The sequence below is a fragment of the Rhinatrema bivittatum genome, chromosome 2, assembly GCF_901001135.1.
Source record: "Rhinatrema bivittatum chromosome 2, aRhiBiv1.1, whole genome shotgun sequence".
NCBI lineage: Eukaryota > Metazoa > Chordata > Amphibia > Gymnophiona > Rhinatrematidae > Rhinatrema > Rhinatrema bivittatum.
In genome coordinates this window covers 671,985,819-672,002,828 of record NC_042616.1, presented here as the reverse complement: position 1 = coordinate 672,002,828, position 17,010 = coordinate 671,985,819, and the positions used below count along the sequence as shown (strand labels likewise).

The 17,010-nt window shown below is 40.1% G+C and overlaps 1 protein-coding gene and 1 long non-coding RNA gene across 2 annotated transcripts in view; one reads left to right on the top strand and one right to left on the bottom strand.

The window, feature by feature from the left end:
• Positions 1-17,010, top strand: part of LOC115085451 — a 159,506-nt gene that overhangs the window by 26,310 nt on the left and 116,186 nt on the right. The gene's annotated exons all lie outside the window — the stretch shown is intronic.
• The window catches only part of PI15 (peptidase inhibitor 15), an 88,093-nt gene continuing 72,142 nt past the window's right edge, over positions 1,060-17,010 (bottom strand). Inside the window, exons 3-6 of the mRNA XM_029591501.1 lie at positions 11,928-12,046; positions 8,408-8,540; positions 8,173-8,288; positions 1,060-3,295 (exon numbers count right to left, since the gene is read on the bottom strand). Of these exons, the coding sequence (XP_029447361.1) occupies positions 3,160-3,295; positions 8,173-8,288; positions 8,408-8,540; positions 11,928-12,046 (504 nt within the window). The 3' untranslated portion in view covers positions 1,060-3,159. The remainder of the gene's footprint in view (positions 3,296-8,172; positions 8,289-8,407; positions 8,541-11,927; positions 12,047-17,010) is intronic.

Here is a 17,010-nt window from a genome sequence, read left to right as displayed (position 1 = left end):
TTCAAGGACGCGGCATCAGAACATCTCATATCAAGCTTTTTTAGGTGTACATCCGCCGCCTCTCGCCACGCCATGGGCCACAAGTGGTGTCAGTTACAAGCCTTTTGATCTCAGCCATTTGCTGGTCATCACTTTTTCAATCACTTCCTTAAACTGTAATTTGTATTTATTTTGTCACTTCCCATATTGAATTAAAAATGACCGATATCACGTTATCTTATGTGGGCAACATAAGTATGGATGGCTGGTAGTTGGAGAGGCCCTGGGACCAAAACTTAACACACAAGAAAAGTGATATCGGTCATATTTAATTCAATATGGGAGGAGACAAAATAAATAAATAAAAATTACAGTTTAAGGACGAGATTGAAAAAGTCAGGACCGTCACATGGCTGTGATCGAAAGGCTTATATCTGACACTGCTCGTGGCCCATGGCGTGGCAAGAGGTGATGGGTGTACATCTAAAAGCTTGATATGAGATGTACTGGTGCTGCGTCCTTGAAGAGAAATTGGAGATTAGAATGAATGAGTTGTGTAAGCAATTCACTTTAGGAGGGAACAAGGTCTAGCTTTCCTTTCTTGAGAGTTTTCATAAATTATGCCAGATCTTACTTCTGTTCTAACTTTCTCAAACTATTTTGACTTGTATAAATAAGAGGCTTATGTGGTCATGAAAGCTTATATACTGAAACAACTATTTGAAAAGCTTATATAAATCGACATTATTGTCATATTGGATCCTGGTCATTGGGAGGAACACAGCAATGGCACTAACAGAACAGGATTGGAGGGGTTGAAATAGGGAGCAGAGTAGTTTTTGCTTGTTCTGCTCTGTTCCCTCAAGTCTCACTTCTCCCCTCTTGCTCTCTGTACTGCTTGGGAGGGGAATGGAGGGGAAAGGCTGGATTATGGAGCAGAGCAACCTGAGAAAGAACATAAGAACATAAGAAAATGCCATACTGGGTCAGACCAAGGGTCCATCAAGCCCAGCATCCTGTTTCCAACAGTGGCCAATCCAGGCCATAAGAACCTGGCAAGTACCCAAAAACTAAGTCTATTCCATGTAACCATTGCTAATGGCAGTGGCTATTCTCTAAGTGAACTTAATAGCAGGTAATGGACTTCTCCTCCAAGAACGTATCCAATCCTTTGTTAAAGAGGATGGAGCAGCTTTTAAAATAGATCATGGAAGAAAGCCGACAATTGATCAGCAGTGCTTGGTTCGGAGGGAGGTATCTTCAAAGGATACTAACAAAATAAGGAAGTTAGAGCATCCTTGTAGAGAAAATAGAATGGCTCCCCTATAAGAAAAGGCTAAATAGATTAGAGTTCTTCAGCTCGGAGAAGAGATGTCAGAGGGGAGATTTGATAGACAATGCATACAGGGCTATAGAATACAAAAACTTTTTGGAATCCTACTCATACTAGTTAGAGCAACATGTAATATATGCAGTCAAGATCAAGGTTATGGAAACCTCTGATATGTTATATTTCTAAATGAGGAAAATGTTTTAACCTGAAGTTAATACCACAATAGAATGACATCATAGAAAAAAATTGGTGAAGTAAAAATAGTGGCAAATGGCATTATATTATGAATTCATGGGCACCCATACTTGAATTTACCAACTTTTATATATTTGTCCTAAACCCATAAAGTTTCTGTAACAGAGTTTTACAATGAAGATATGGGATCAAATATAGCACTATAATAATTTCATACTGCTCAGAGTAGCAAATGATCATGCATTCTATATAAATGTCTATCCTGAGTGAGAGAAGTAGTGTAGAAAATTGTAGCAAATAATGTTTTTCTTCTGATTTCTAAGGATAGATATCTTTATGAAATATAGGGCCTGATTCGGTAAGGCTTTTCTTTCAATCTGTGTCTATGGGAGAAAAGCTTAGTAAATTAGGCCCATAGTTTGTAATCTATGTTATGGTCTCCTGCCTCTTTATATTATACCAGACATGTCCAACTCTGGTCCTCAAAGTCCACATATCAATCATGTTTTCAGGATACCACTAATGAATATGCATGAGATCAATTTGCATGCATTCTACGTCAACTGTATGCAAACTTATTTCCTGCATATCTATTGAGGATATCACGAAAACCAAACTGGTTTGTGGCCCTTGGAGACTGGAGTTCAGCACCTCTATATTATACTATACTATGCCCCCATCTAAACCTGAAATAGACATTCATAAAAGACTAATTGATTTTTAACTTATTTGGAAATGGCCCACATAAGCTATCCTAGTTTGTTGGTAGAATTATTCCTTAGAAAGTTTTCTACTTAGAGATGAGCTTTGTTTAAACATTTCGTTTCAGTCTTCGGATCGGGCGCTCCACGGAAAATTTTGGTTTCCCATGGTTCGTTTTTTGGGGTTTTTTTCAGCAATGTTCATCAAAGTGCATTAGTGCGTACTAATGGGCCTTACTGCATACTAACAACCAGTTAGTACACACTGTCTCCGCATTAGTGTGCAGTACAATGAAGGAGATAGTGTGCATTAAGGCCCGTTAGTGCACCCTAATAGAGCTTACAGTGCACTAAGTATGTAGTAGTGCGCTGTAACAAATGTTAGTGCGCACTTAAAAAATGCTACTTAAAAATTAGAAAGTATCAATTCATGAAAAGTTCGTTAGCTAAAGAAACAATGCACACTAATTGGTATTACTGCGCACTAAGAGATATGCAGTGCGCAGTAACTCCGTTAGTGCTCACTACCACGAAATACGAATTTTGCTGAAATTTCAGCAAAAATCGCTTCGTATATCGGCGCTACGAACCGTGACGAATTAGACAATATCGTTGACATTGTCTAATTCTTGAAAAATGAATGCACATCCCTACTTAAGATATTGTAACTTTTTCAAGCTTCTGAATTATTTATAGGGAAAAGTTTTATGGTTGCAAATTTCAAAGAGTTAAGGAAGTGATTAGTAGGCATCACAAGCAATTATACAAATAAGTATGAATATTAAATGTAAGATTATTATGGAAAGTATGTGCAAATCCAATATACAAGCTAGGCTATTCACTAGAGGAGGTCTTATTCAATAAGACTATTTTTTTATTGCAGGCTGGAGGGAAGTCTTACTGAACAAGGGACCTTAACCATAAAACTGAAAACTGAAATCCTGTGTTCATTCATTTAAACCAGTATAAATAATTTGATGTCACGCCTGGAAAACAGAGATTGTCCATGCAAGAGCCTCCATAACTTGGTGGACATGCTGAACATGGTACTCCTACTCTGTATGGAGCGTCACCGATCCAGTTCCCCCTGAAAATTAAAATTCGGCAATATTATTCATCAGTACTAATCTACAGTTTTCATTGTACAAGACAAAATTAGAGTACCATGATATAAATTTAATTTGAGTTGACAATGTCTCTAATCTAATTTGAATGTTTATTGACTTTAAAAATAGTAACACAGTAATTTGTAGTAACATAGTAAATGACAATAGATGAAGATCAAATGATTCATCAGTCTGCCCACCAAGTTGCTTATGGTAGTAACTGCCACTCCATGCAGGTTACTCCCATGTCTTCTATTTAGGGTATTAACTGAGTCTATCCACTAAAGTGCTTTAAAATCAGCAAGTATCAGTTGCATGCATTACCTGACTATTTTAAAACCCTTGTTAAACCACAGTTTAACATAGTACATATAAACCTAAAATGATGCAGAATGTAGCCATATTAATCTAAATGTAGACATTTTAATGCAGCTGCATTCTATATGGATTTCTACCACCCTGTTAACCAGACTGGATATGTGGGATTGGTAGGATGCAGGGATCCAGTGTGGGCACCATTGCAAAGGCTCACTGTTCCTGCTTCCTAAGTCTAGTCAGATGCCCTAACCCTCCATTCAAAATCCACCTCCCCAAAAGCAAGCCAGATCCCCCATTCATGGAAATTTTAGACCCAAACTCCCTCATCATAGTCCAAACTATGAAGTGGCAAAGCAGTCATTTATGTGAAGAATGTTGAAGCAGCAAAATAGGCTGCTGACCTTCTCCTCCTGTTGTCTCCCTAGTCCTGGACAGGGGGTAGCTGGGGCATGAGTGATCTTCTTTATTTCCAAGGGCTGTGAGTAGAGATTTCTACTGGTATGATGGAACTAGCTAGACTCTGCTAGGAGCAAGGCTCAGGAAACTTGTGCAGTGTGCGCCAACCCGGTTTGCATGCTAGTAGTTAACTACCAGAGGTATAGTTATAAATTGTCCTTGGCAACACAGCTGAAGTAAATTTAATGCCCCTTTTCAATGCTGCTATGAGTAATGAAGTCATTACTATGATATCTTGTATTTAAATGGATGATTGTGTGAACATTTAATGTAATTGTGTGTGGGGTTTTTTATGCAGCCATGTTAGTATATCTGCATAGGATAGACCCCAAAGTTTGATTTTTTTTCTGATTCCTTCATGAGACTGTGATATGATTTTGAAATGAACTTCCACTTCACAATATCTCTGAAGAACTGTAAGAATTAGACTATACTAAAGAAATTGTATGTTATGCATTTTTATCCCCTGACATTAACTTGATTTAATTGTCAGAAGAGATGAGCTCATAACTACAATCATATGATCATCAAGATAGCATTTTAGACAGTGATGTCTTCGTACATGTGGGTACCAATGACATAAGAAAGTGCAGGAGGGAGTGTCTGGAAGCTAAATTTAGGGTTTTATGTAGAAAGCTGAAAACCAGAACCTTGAGGGTTGCATTCTCAGAAATACTCCCCATTCCACGTGCAGGACCCCAGAGGCAGGCAGATCTCCAGAGTCTCAATGCGTGGATGAGACAATGGTGCAGGGAAGAGGGTTTTAGATTTGTTAGAAATTGGGGTTCATTTTGGGGAAGGGGGAGCCTTTTCTGAAAGAATTGGCTCCACCTTAACCAGAGTGAAACCAGGCTGCTGGCACTAACTTTTAAAAAAGAGATAGTGCAGCTTTTAAACTAGTTGCGGATTACAAATCCGTGGAAAACGGATGCACCTCCCTAACATGGATTGCAAACTGGTAGACTGACAGGAGACAGTGAGTAATGGTAAATGGAACCTTCTCTGAAAACAAGAACAATGTTAAGTGGAGTGCCACATGGATCAGTTTTGGGACCAGTTCTGTTCAATATCTTTGTGAGCAACTTTGTGGAAAGGATAGAAGATAAAGTTTGTCTCTTTGTGGATGATACTAAGATCTGCAATAGAGTGGACATGCCTGAAAGAGTAGAGAGAATGAAAAGTGATTTAAGAATGCATGAAGACTGGTCAGAGATTTGGCAGCTGGGATTCAATGCAAAGTAGTGCGGAGTCATGCACCTAGGGTTTGGTAATTCCAAAAGAACTGTATGTGATGGGGGGGTGAAAGACTAATGTTCATGGTCTTGGAGAGGGATCTTGAAATGATAGTTGCTGCCAATCTGAAGGCATCGAGGCAATGTTACAAGGTGATAGCTTAAGCCAAAGGAATGTTGGGATGCATAGGAGAGGAATAACCAGTAAGAAAAAAGAGGTAGAGTAGTGATGCCCTTGTACAGGTCCTTGGTGAAGTCTCACCTGGAGTACTATATTATTCAGTATTGGATCCCGTATCTCAAAAGTGGTAGAGATAGGATGGAGGCAGACCAAAGAAAGGTGACCAAAATGGTGTGGGGTCTGTATTGGAAGATTTATGAGGAGAGGCTGAAGGATCTGAATATGTATACCCTGGAAGAGAGGAGGGGGGGAGGATATGAAACATACCTCTCCCCTTTGTGCACCCCTTCGTGCAACTCTTTGTGCTTCATTTAATATTTTTTCTTTTACGTTTTCTGTTAAGTAACACTTTTTTCAAGTTCCTACCTTATGCCTTTGTTAAGAATTTTATTATAAATGTTCTCTGTATTTGACTATGGAAATATTTTTTCCTGCTTTTTCTGTTTTATGTAAACCGGTATGATTTGCATTTTAATGTAAGAATGTCGGTATAGAAAAATTATAAATAAATAAATAAATAAATAAATACCTACAGATACCTGAAAGGTTTTAATGATGCACAAAATTTGAACCTTTTCTGTTGGAAAAGAAACAGTAGAACTAGGGGTCACAAAATGAAAATCCAGGGGAGATGACTCAGAACCAACGTCAGGAAATATTTCTTCATGGATAAGGTGGTGGATGCCTGGAATGCCCTTCCGATGGTAAGGATGAAAACATTAAGGGGCAGATTTTAAAAGCCCTGCACGCGTAAATCCAGCTGGATTTACATGCGCAGGGGACTTGCGCACAGGAGCGCCTATGTTTCATAGGCCTCCGGCGCACGCAAAGCCCCGGGACGAGCGTAAGTCCCGGGGCTTTGCTTGAGGGGTGTGTCAGGGGGCGTGTCAGGGGCAGCGGAACATTTGGGGGCGTTCCAGGGGCGTGGCCATGGGTGTGGTGTTGGCCCAGGGGCATTCTGGGGCGTGGCCGAGGCCTCTGAAGCAGCCCCCAGGCCGGGGAATGGTGCACCGGCAGCTGGCCGGCGGGCACAAGTTACGGCTGCCTTGGGCAGGTGTAACTTTCTGAACAAAGATAGGGGGGGATTTAGTTAGGGCTGGGAGGTGGGTTAGGTAGGGGAAGGGAGGGGAAGGTGGGGGGGGCCGGAAAAAAGTTCTGGAGGGAAAGGAGGCAGGCTGCTCGGCTCGGCGCGTGCAGGTTGCACAATTGTGCACCCCCCTGCGCGCACCGACCCTGGATTTTATAGCATGCACACGGCAGCGCGCGCATGTTATAAAATCGGGCGTAGATTTGTTTTCACCGGGTTGCGCAAACAAATCTACGCCCGCACATAACTTTAAAAATCTGCCCCTAAATGAATTAAAAAAGGCATGTTATAAACACTGTGGATCCCTAAAGGCATTTTTTAACATAAGTTGCAATTGTTTTTATTCATCAAAATTGCTGAATATCTTTTGATCATAAATCTTTCTAAGTGCCTCAGTCACTCACAGTCTGATATTAAAAGGACACAGATCACCGGAACCAGATTGCCTCCACTTTAGGTGCCTAAAGTTTGTGATCTTTCAACTTAAATTGGCCTCCTAAGTTTTAAGATTAAAATTTGTGGTAATTAGGTTCCTAAAACTGAAGTGTCTAATTGTAGGCTTACTATTTGCATCCCTAAATGTAGGCACATAAGTTAAGTATCTATGGTGGAAATTAGCATTAGGAACATAACTTTTATTCTCTGCCCTGTCCCGGTCTACTTTTTAGATGCCTAAATTTAGGAGTCTAGTGAAAATATGAACCAAAATTTGGGGGCTCAGTTCTAGTCAATTTTCAAAGGGACATAATTAAGCACCTAAACCCTTTGAAATTTAACCGCTAGGGCTTTTCTCCCATTCTTTGTCAATGGGAAAAATCTTTAGTAAATTAGGTCATAAGTCTCTTATTTGGGTGAAACAAATCCTGCAAATCCTGCGTGCCAAAACCGGGGAATATAAAGCCTGGTGCATGCCAAAACCATGAAATATAAAGCCGCCCGGATATGTGCGTACTTGCCACTGCACACACAAATGAAAAGTTCAAAAAAACAGGCGGAGTGTGGATGAGATCTGGACGGGGCAAGGGCTTTTCTGGATATCAACTTGAAATTAGCGCATAAATACGAGCACAGGCGCACACAGGGGTCCCCTGCCATGTAACTTTACTTCTGCTATAGGTGACAAAAAATTCTAGACATATGAACAGGTTTTTAAAAATAGGGTCTAACAGGGGAGAAAGGAGGCTATTCAACTAGGAGGGGTTTGGAAGTCCTATCCCTTATGTGGGCACACTGGGAACAAACTGGAAAAACGACGAATGGTATCGGTGCATGTCCCTTGCAAAATTTCCCAATTCATACGGTAGTTATGAGATTTGCGTGCACATGCGCTCGTCCAGTTAAAATTGAGGACACATGTATATGTGTCCAGGTTATTTCATAACATGGACGCACATACACCACATATGTCATAAAATGAACACATCCCTGGGCACGGGCCAACAAACATGCACACATGTGCGCCCGTGCCCCTTACCGTCCCTGTATATGAATCAGCTATGAAAAAATATGCAAAAAAAGTTACACTCCAGACTGATTTACACGAATGAATGCAAGGAATGAATACAATAAAAATAATGCACTTACTTAGGGGCATAGTTGCATACCAGGTAAATAGCCCGTCTCCATACAGATCCCCACACATTCATATTGTAGCATGTGTTGATTGCACAGCCTATTCGGTTTGAAGTGGCCCATACCATCTATGCAAATATAAAATCCAAGCTCAAAAAATGTATATAGCATATATAGGGACATAAATACAGTATCTGGCTATGTGGAACTAGACATGTTGAATAGAGAAGAATGTAATTCATACAACCTGTGTATAATGTGTGCACATAGGTCCATAGCATCTTAGGGGGCACTTGGGATTACAGTCTTGAGGGTATGGAAAAGCGTAATCTTTAACTTCATCATACCAGGGCTTTACTAATTGAAGTATTGACCGATATCTATAGACATAAAAGAATAAAGCTAGTTTTCAGAATATGTAACTGTTTTGGTTAGCCATGAGATCAGCACATTAAAAGAACTCAATGTTCTTATTATAGTTCACAATGAGAAATAAGTTTCTGCCAGATCCTGATATGCTTTCATAGGGTGATCAGATTTCTCATTACTTTTTCTATAGAAAATGGCCTAGTTGTGACAGCTTCTTCTCACACATTAAGCTTTTTGTCTGGGGTCCACTTCTCAGGTTTTATGCTCATTAAGAAATTTCCCAAACCCCTCTGACTGCCAATTTTGATAGAAGGATCCAATCCTGAGGCACTATGGGCACTCATTTATTACTGACTGGGGCTTTCTCTCATTTGCAGTTTCAGTCCCTGTCCAGTCCACTCAAGCCCAGTCATTATTTACTGCACCAGTTTTCTGAAACAGGGATAAAACTTTCATCTCCATCTTGAATCTGGCATAAGTACACTTTTAAACTAGCCAGAAGGCTCTACTGTTTAACAATGACTGAGACTGACCACTATCAATGCTATCTCTGTGGCAACCCCTAGTGCCTGCTGGCCTAAACAACAGGAACTGGATTGGAAACTGAACCCAGGTCTCCCACACTACAGTTCACTATGCTGCACTGGATACTTTTGCCAGTCCCTCTCCAGTTCTTTTATGAAGTGGATGACCTTTGTAAATTTTGTAATTCTTACTTTTTACATAAGGAACACAAAACCTGTATACATTAAATGTAAAATACTTTGAGAATATTCTTTCTTTCTGAACGCCATTTCTTCTTGATTCCACGTCAGCATATTCTTGATTTTGCAGGCATCAGATTGGCTTTCAACACAGACGTTTAATTTACAGTTCAATGTGACACCAAGTAGTGTTGACAAGCACTTGCCCAAACGGTATACAGAAAGGATTCATTGGAACATTTCATTCCTAGCACTTTGTAAATGACACTCTGGCACCGAATACTCATTTTTAGCTTATTATCCTCAATTATTTTTGGATTCTTCCTCTGGCATGCTTAAGAAAGCACTGATGCAATATACACTGTAGATTAATAAAGGTTACAGATTTTCTCTGTCAGTTTGCAAGCATCCACAGGCAACCTTGTTTTTCACACAAAGCTGCCTATTAATAATGCCCAAAGTTATTCATAAATTACCCACAGAAATCTATAGGTTTCTAGTATTATTCTTTGCATGGTACAGTTTGCTCATCTATTGTGGTGTAGATATGTCACCATGTACTTTTCCATATTATTCCTCATCTGCCTGTGATCTCTCTCTTTTCCTAAGACTTCCAATGTATTATTCTGTAAGTGCCCTGTAAATCTGCAGCATTAACTGTCCTAGCCAACTTGGAATCACCAGCAAAACTACAGATGTCACACTTCATGCCTAGCTCCTAATCATTTAGGAAGAGAAGACTAATAGGGTCAAATTATTGATCTTTATGATACCCCATTTCCTTCAATATAATAAAGGGAGAAAATAATGGGATTTATTGCCAAAGAAATAGTCAAGGTGTCTATAGCTTGGTTTAAAAAAGGCAAGTTGCTAGAGGGAAAGTAAATAAACAGTTATTAGCCAGGTAGACTTGGGGAAAGCCAATGCTTATCTCTAGGGGTGAACAACTTGGATTAGAATCATCCTAGATGGGCTATTGGGCTTGATGCACTTTCAGTATGATCCAGCATGGTGCTTCTTATTTTCTGTAACTTCACAGATTGAGAAGAGCCTAAAATAATCACCAAAATTACAAAATCTCTAGACAGAATCAATATTACTCAAAAAGCTGAGGAGCTTTAAATTTACTATTTTTTCTGCTGGCTTACAGTTGATAGGTTCTTCCTGAAAACAAAAATAGCAGCAAAGAACTGCAAAGCAAAAAGCATTTTATAGAGCAAAAACCCAGAAGGCACTGTGTGCTAGGATTTATGATTCTGGCATTTTTAGGCTCCACAGCTGAGCTGTTAAATTCATTTGTTCAGGAATTGTGTTAACTTTGTCCTTCAATTTGAAATCATTTTGAGTTTAAAATGGTTCATGTGGTTCTTGCTGTTTTGTTAATCAAGTGCTTTTTGCATTTCATTACAGACTTTAGAGTCTTTACTGTTCGGTATCTCCTGACGGTATTCCTCTTGGCCAGCATACTTGGTACCATGCCAGTCTGAGCCTGCCAGTTCTGATTACTAACCTCAGAAAATTATTTTTGGGGGGAAATTCTTCACCTAATTATACATTTTTTCTTCATTCTCCACTGTTGTCCTTCTTGTTGTAACTATCTGTATTGTTTTCCATTAAATATTTGGAAGTGCAAAGTTCTGATGCTAAAAGCATCCATGAACTTGGCACTTGCTGTTGGTGTAGGTTGCCAAGCAGAGGTACATTGCCCGTGTGCATATGAAATTTTGAATGCACAGGTGCTGGTTTCCTCCCCTGGCCTAAACGCACCCACAGGATCGCCACTTTTCCCCCATGGCTAAAAGTATGAATGCTGGGGAGGCCTGCAAGTACTTTTAGCTGCTCTGATGAAACCAATTTTCATCCAAGCCATTTTATCCAGGTAAATCGTTGCCTAACTACAAAAATGGCTTTGAAAATATGTCTTCTGTCAGTTTAAACTTCTGGTCATTTCTTTAGACAATTTGTTTTTTTGTTGTTTTTTTTTACTTAACAGAAAAAAATAAAGCTATGCATCTGATGAAGGACCTGTCTGGGGTTGTGTTTGCTGTCGGTGATAAAAATCTGTAGTTAAAAATAAAAGCTGTCCAGTACGCCCATTGTTATATGGGGAAAGGAGAAGAAACATTTGCTCAAAATGTGCTTTCATTTTCACTTCACAAAGGAAGGACTGTTTACCATTGTTCCTGGAAGTAGATTAAAAACGAAATAAAGTCATCTTCGGTGCCATTAAAGGATAATCTGTAAACACCCCATTTACAGTATTATCTGTACAAAAATGTTTTGAAATCAGTTTCAATGTGTTCCACGGTTGTTGAGGACAATTAGTTTTGAAATTGTAAAAAAAAAAAGTATTTTGAATTGGGTTTCCAAATGTATAGAGCAGAAAACATAAATGTGAATTGTACTGTGAAAAGTATGAAACCAAGGAGGTTTCATTATTAGGAATCTTTCCATGTGCCCAAAGGGCCTTGATCACTCAAGATCTTTGTGAGGTAAGAAGTTACCTACTAAATCTGCCTCAAACTGGAGTGATTTTATAAAAAATGTCCTCAGAATTGTAATTATTTTTGGAAGAGCCACTGCCTTTCTACTCCTGTGATTGACATAAAATCCGTAGATGTACCTATTAAAATTTCATAACTTAACAAATAAACCTTGGAGGTGTCAAATGAGTTTTCACATCCACATGCATACCTTCCAGTCCGTACTGAGAGGTTCTGTCCCAAAAATCGTAGTAGGTAGGAAGGTCCATGATCCCAAATACATGTTGCAGCCCAAGCCTCTGCTGACTTAGCAAGTGCTTCATCCCAAGCCTGTAATAAAATTAGTTCAGGTTTTCAGGAAAAACACTATACAAAGGCAAATTCAAAACAAGCAAACTGACAAGTCATGTTCTTTCATATTTGAAAGTGACCGCCCACCAAGTCATTCTAATAAAATGCAGAAAGGCTGATTCTTTTGATATCTTTTATTCTGACAGGCATTGTCTGAGCACGTCAGTTCAAAACTCCACTAGTATGACTTTTCTATACCACGGCACTTGTACTGTTTATCAACAACATAATTAAAAGCATGGATTATTATTTATCAAACTGAGCAGGAAAACCATATTGTGCTTGACATACTTTTTTAACCTTCATTTAGGCCTGGATTCTCTAAGGTCGCAGACCTTAGAAAATCCGGCGGTAACTGGGGGTGGGGGGGGGCGAAGCAGGGGGCAGTCCTGTGATAGCCGGCAGTGATCGCACCGCCGTGGTGTGATCGACTTTCACGTCGAATAACTACACCATAAAAAGTGTAGTTATTTGGTGCGAAACTGGCGGCAATAAGGAATCTTACCTTTCGCCACCAGCGATGTATCCACAGCGTTGGCCCCCAGTGCCACCCCGACTCCTCCACTTCTGGGGCCGACTCCGCCCCGACTCCACCCCGAGCTAACTATCGCATGCAATAAGGGACTTTTCACGTGCGATAGCGTTAGAGAATGACCCCCTTAGTGAGTGATGCATATATTTTGCATGTTTCATACTTACCTGCATCTATTTTGAAATTGCCCTTGGGTGAAGATGGATCCTTGCCTACACAACCGATATTGAGCATCAAGAATTCACTGAGAGGCTTATCAAGCAGGTTCAGACTTTTGGTTAAGACTGAATGTGAGTTCTGAGCCATGAGTTGAGGATGGTCACTTCCTATAATCTTTTGACTGGGATTGAGAACCTGTCTTTACAGAGGTATTAACACCCTGCTGCCTGACTTCATTGGGAACACAAAAATATCATGGCCATCAATAAAGCGGGAGGATTAAGCCTTCTGTTTAAATAAATGATAATTGATTCAACAGAGTGGAAAATTAGAGTACAACCCTTTGGGACCAGCTTGTGTGGCTCAGTTTCTTTTTCCCGCAGCAGCTCCTGGAATTTGCACTGGTCTTGTGGTGCCAGGTATCTTAACCCTAGCAACAGTGCTGGCAGCTGCTGCATGGAATCAGGAAATGCAAGCCATTAAATGTCAGTGGAGTGGCTGAAGAAAGGAAAAGAATGGAAGAAGAAGACTAAATAAGAGTGTGAAGTAACCAGACAGCTCCATGTTACAAAAGTGTAGGCTACACTGGTTTAAGTTCCTACATTTTATCTAGTTCAAATTTCTGGAAAATAAAAGCAATAGTCCATAAAAGCAGGACTGGCACAGACTGTACATTTTCTCATGGAGCTATCAGGTAAATATAAGGGGAGGGAGGAGAACAAAAAAAAATTGTTGAACAACAGTGACAGACAAAAAGATCGAGGGGTAGATATAGAGGAAAAGGGAAGAAACATTAAGTCAAATACAAAATAAGTTAAAGAAGAAAAGGACCAAAGACTGATAAAGAAGAGAGAAAACAGGAGACAAAAAGGAATAAAGAGACAAAATTCTGAGTAGTGATAACAAAGTACCATCATATGCACCTGTCAATGTGCCATAGACTACAACTTAAATCATGTAATTTTATGTTGTGTAAGCTCAGTGTGGCTGTTCTAATATCAATGAGAATTGTATCGAGATACTGTTACCAGATTAACTATACACACTGGCAAAGAAAAGTGACCAAACAAGAGCTCTGTTCTTCTAAATTATTTCAATTATTTACCAAAGAAATAAAAATAAGCAGATATATTGAAATTAAACTGCCTTCCTTAGAGTTCTGAAGACAGAACAGAAACTGGAGAAGAGAAAAAAAGAAACAGCTGATTAGGAGATTAAATCATACCCAGAGGCACAATAAAGTTCAGAAAACTATTTTATTTTTTGAAACTGTATTTTCAGACAGCAATTTATCATCTGATATGATAGATGGTCATGATTTTTAGTTGAACACTTAGTAGAGATGTGTATTTGCTTAAAACAAATGAATGAAATGCAAGAAATGAGCCCATTTTTGTTTCATTTGTGAGCACCCAAAATGAATGGAGGATGTTCGCAAATTTAAACAAAAAATCTCATTCATTTATATTACCCATTCAAGTCTATGGCACATTTAAATCTATGACTGTTTAGTGCAAGTAAGAGGTGCAGGCAAGGTATAATTCATAACTATATCAACCAACTCCTACCTGTGTGACATAGTAGCCTCATTGGATCCAATGCAATATAAATTGGTAAGGAAACCAGATGGAGAACAAATCATCTTTATAACTAGCCTTTAGCTGCCATCTGGATCAAGTGATGCTGACATCCTCCCACTGAAAGGTCTGAACATATGCCAAGAAAGTCCATGTGCTCTGCTTCATTTAACAGAGAAGGATCTCTTTTCAGCAGCTCTCTGTGAGTTATAAAAAATGCTTTAAAAAGTAGGGATGTGCATTTGTTTTAAATAAAATAGACAATGGCAACGAAATTTTGTATTTCGTCTTGTTTTGGGAGCACCATGAAATGAAAAAAAAAAAGACAAAATTTCATAAAATTTAGTATTTTGTGTTAATACACACTAATGGGACTTAATGCGCACTAACAGGATGTTAGCATGCACTAACTGAAAATAAGTTAAAAAGTGTCAATTGGGGAAATAGTTTGTTAGCTAGAGGTATGGTACTGCATTCCCATTGGCTGTCTCTTTAGTTAATTGTTTCTGTTGCCAAGGTTGCAAGCTGGTGTTTGTTGGGGGATGGTCAGTGTCTGGTAATATATATAAACAAACAAATGATATAATAATACCATCAAGTTCAAATCACCAGAAACAAAACTATGTAATGTAAATGCATATTTTGAATTTTCCAATCCCTTTGTATTTTAGGAAAGGGGCCATTTAATTTTGGGATATACATACTTTTAATTCTTCTTGTGGGTATGGGGGTGACTGGTGAGAGGGGGAGGGATTGGGGTGACTGTATGAGGTGACAGATGAGAAAAAGAGTGGTTGGAGAGGTGAAGGGTGACTGATGAGAGAGAGGCAACCTGGCTTATGTATGTGGAGTGACTGGTGAGACTGGGATGACTGTATGGGGTGACAGGTAGGAGATTGGTTGGTATGATAACTGGTGAGAGAGAGGAAGTCTGGTGTGTATGTGGGGGGGGGGGGGGGAGTGACTGGTAAAAGGGGGAGTGCCCGGAGTGTTTGTATGGGGTAAAAGGTTTGGGAGAAAGACTGGTTGAGGTGGTGACTAAGAGACAAGCAGCCTGGTATGTGAGGGTGACTGGTGAGAGGGGGAGTGACTGGGTGACTGTATTGGGTGACATGTGGGAGAGAGACTGGTTGGGGTGGTGAATGGTGAGAGAGAGGCAGCCTAGTATGTGGGAAGTTACTGGTGAGAGAGGGAGTGACTGGGGTGACTGCATCAGGAGACTGGTGGGATAGAGACTGATTGAGGTGGTGACTGGTGAGAGGGAGAGTGACTGTGGTGACTGAATGGGGTGACAGGTGAGAGAGAGCTTGGTTGTGGTAGTGACTGGGGAGAGAGAGGCAGTATGGTATATGTGGGGTTGACTAGTGCTTTTGCTAACTAGAACGTGATGCTATCATTACATCACTTGTTTGTTTATACTTGCTATCAGGCTTTGGCTTTCCCTCCACAAACACCAACTTGCAGACTTAGCAGCACAAACAGGTAACTAAAGAGACAGCTAACAAGAATGCAGATTCTTTAGCTAAGAAACTGCTCCCCAATTGACACTTTTTAACTTATCGGTAACATTTTCAGTTAGCGCATTGTCCCATTAGGGCATACTAACTCTGAAATTAGGGAAACATGAAATAAACACCCCCAAACCATTTTGAAAATAAAATCAAACAAAAATGACATAAAAAAAAACAAAACCCAATGCATACTCCTATTAAAAAGTAGGCTTTGCCACTGGTAAAAAGCTTTTTCTGATCTTCTCTGCTCCTGCCAGTGGTCTCAAACACTGTGACAGAAAGGCAGAGGCTGTGACTCTGCCTTTAGTGTTCTCTGGGAGCAGGGAAGGAATGTAGTGGGGATTTAAGTAGTGCCAGTGATATTTTTTACTCTGATGCAGCAATGATGTGAGCTTATCTGCAGACAGATTGACGTGAAAAGAAGCACAGCATGCAAGCTTTCCTGGTTCTATTTCCAACAGTATTTTTTGTGTGTGCAAAAGGAGCCTGGAATGTGCACAGATACACTGTTTAGGTGTCTGTGTGTGTGTATACATGACAGAGATAATATTGCAGACACAATAGCCCTAGAAATACAGGGTCTGAATTTAGACCAGCCAACAAGAGAAAGCTGCTGCTAACTCTCAGCTCGATCCAGTATCGTCCGCTCGAGGATTGCCCGTCTGTAACGTGCTCGTAGCGCACAATTCGTGCGCGCAAGGCAGTTCGGCGATACAGTGTCCAGTTTCACGCGTCCGTATCGCTTCTGAAAACAGACGCATAACCCTTTCCGCACCCGGCATGTAAATGAATGAAAAAGCTGTATAATGAAGGAATTAGCTATTCCCCTGCGATACTGTAACGGGCGCTGATATTATCTCCTCCGTAACCCGCTGTTCTGCCGCGGCCTTAACCTGCTAGTTTACCGCCTCCCCCTAGTAGGAGTTAGTGTAGTGTAGTGTAGGGTAAAAACATTGCTTACCCGCCCTGGTCCCGTCCGGTCTCCTGCAGCCCCGTCCGGACCGGACGGGGCTGCAGGAGACCGGACGGGACCAGGGCAAAAAAAAACAAACGAAAAAGTAGCAAGGCTCGGGCCTGCTATGGTAAGTGTAAAAAGTGTAAAAAACAAAAAACCTGTGTGTTATATAAAAAAATAAAACAATTTTAAATACCTGTCGGAGGGCC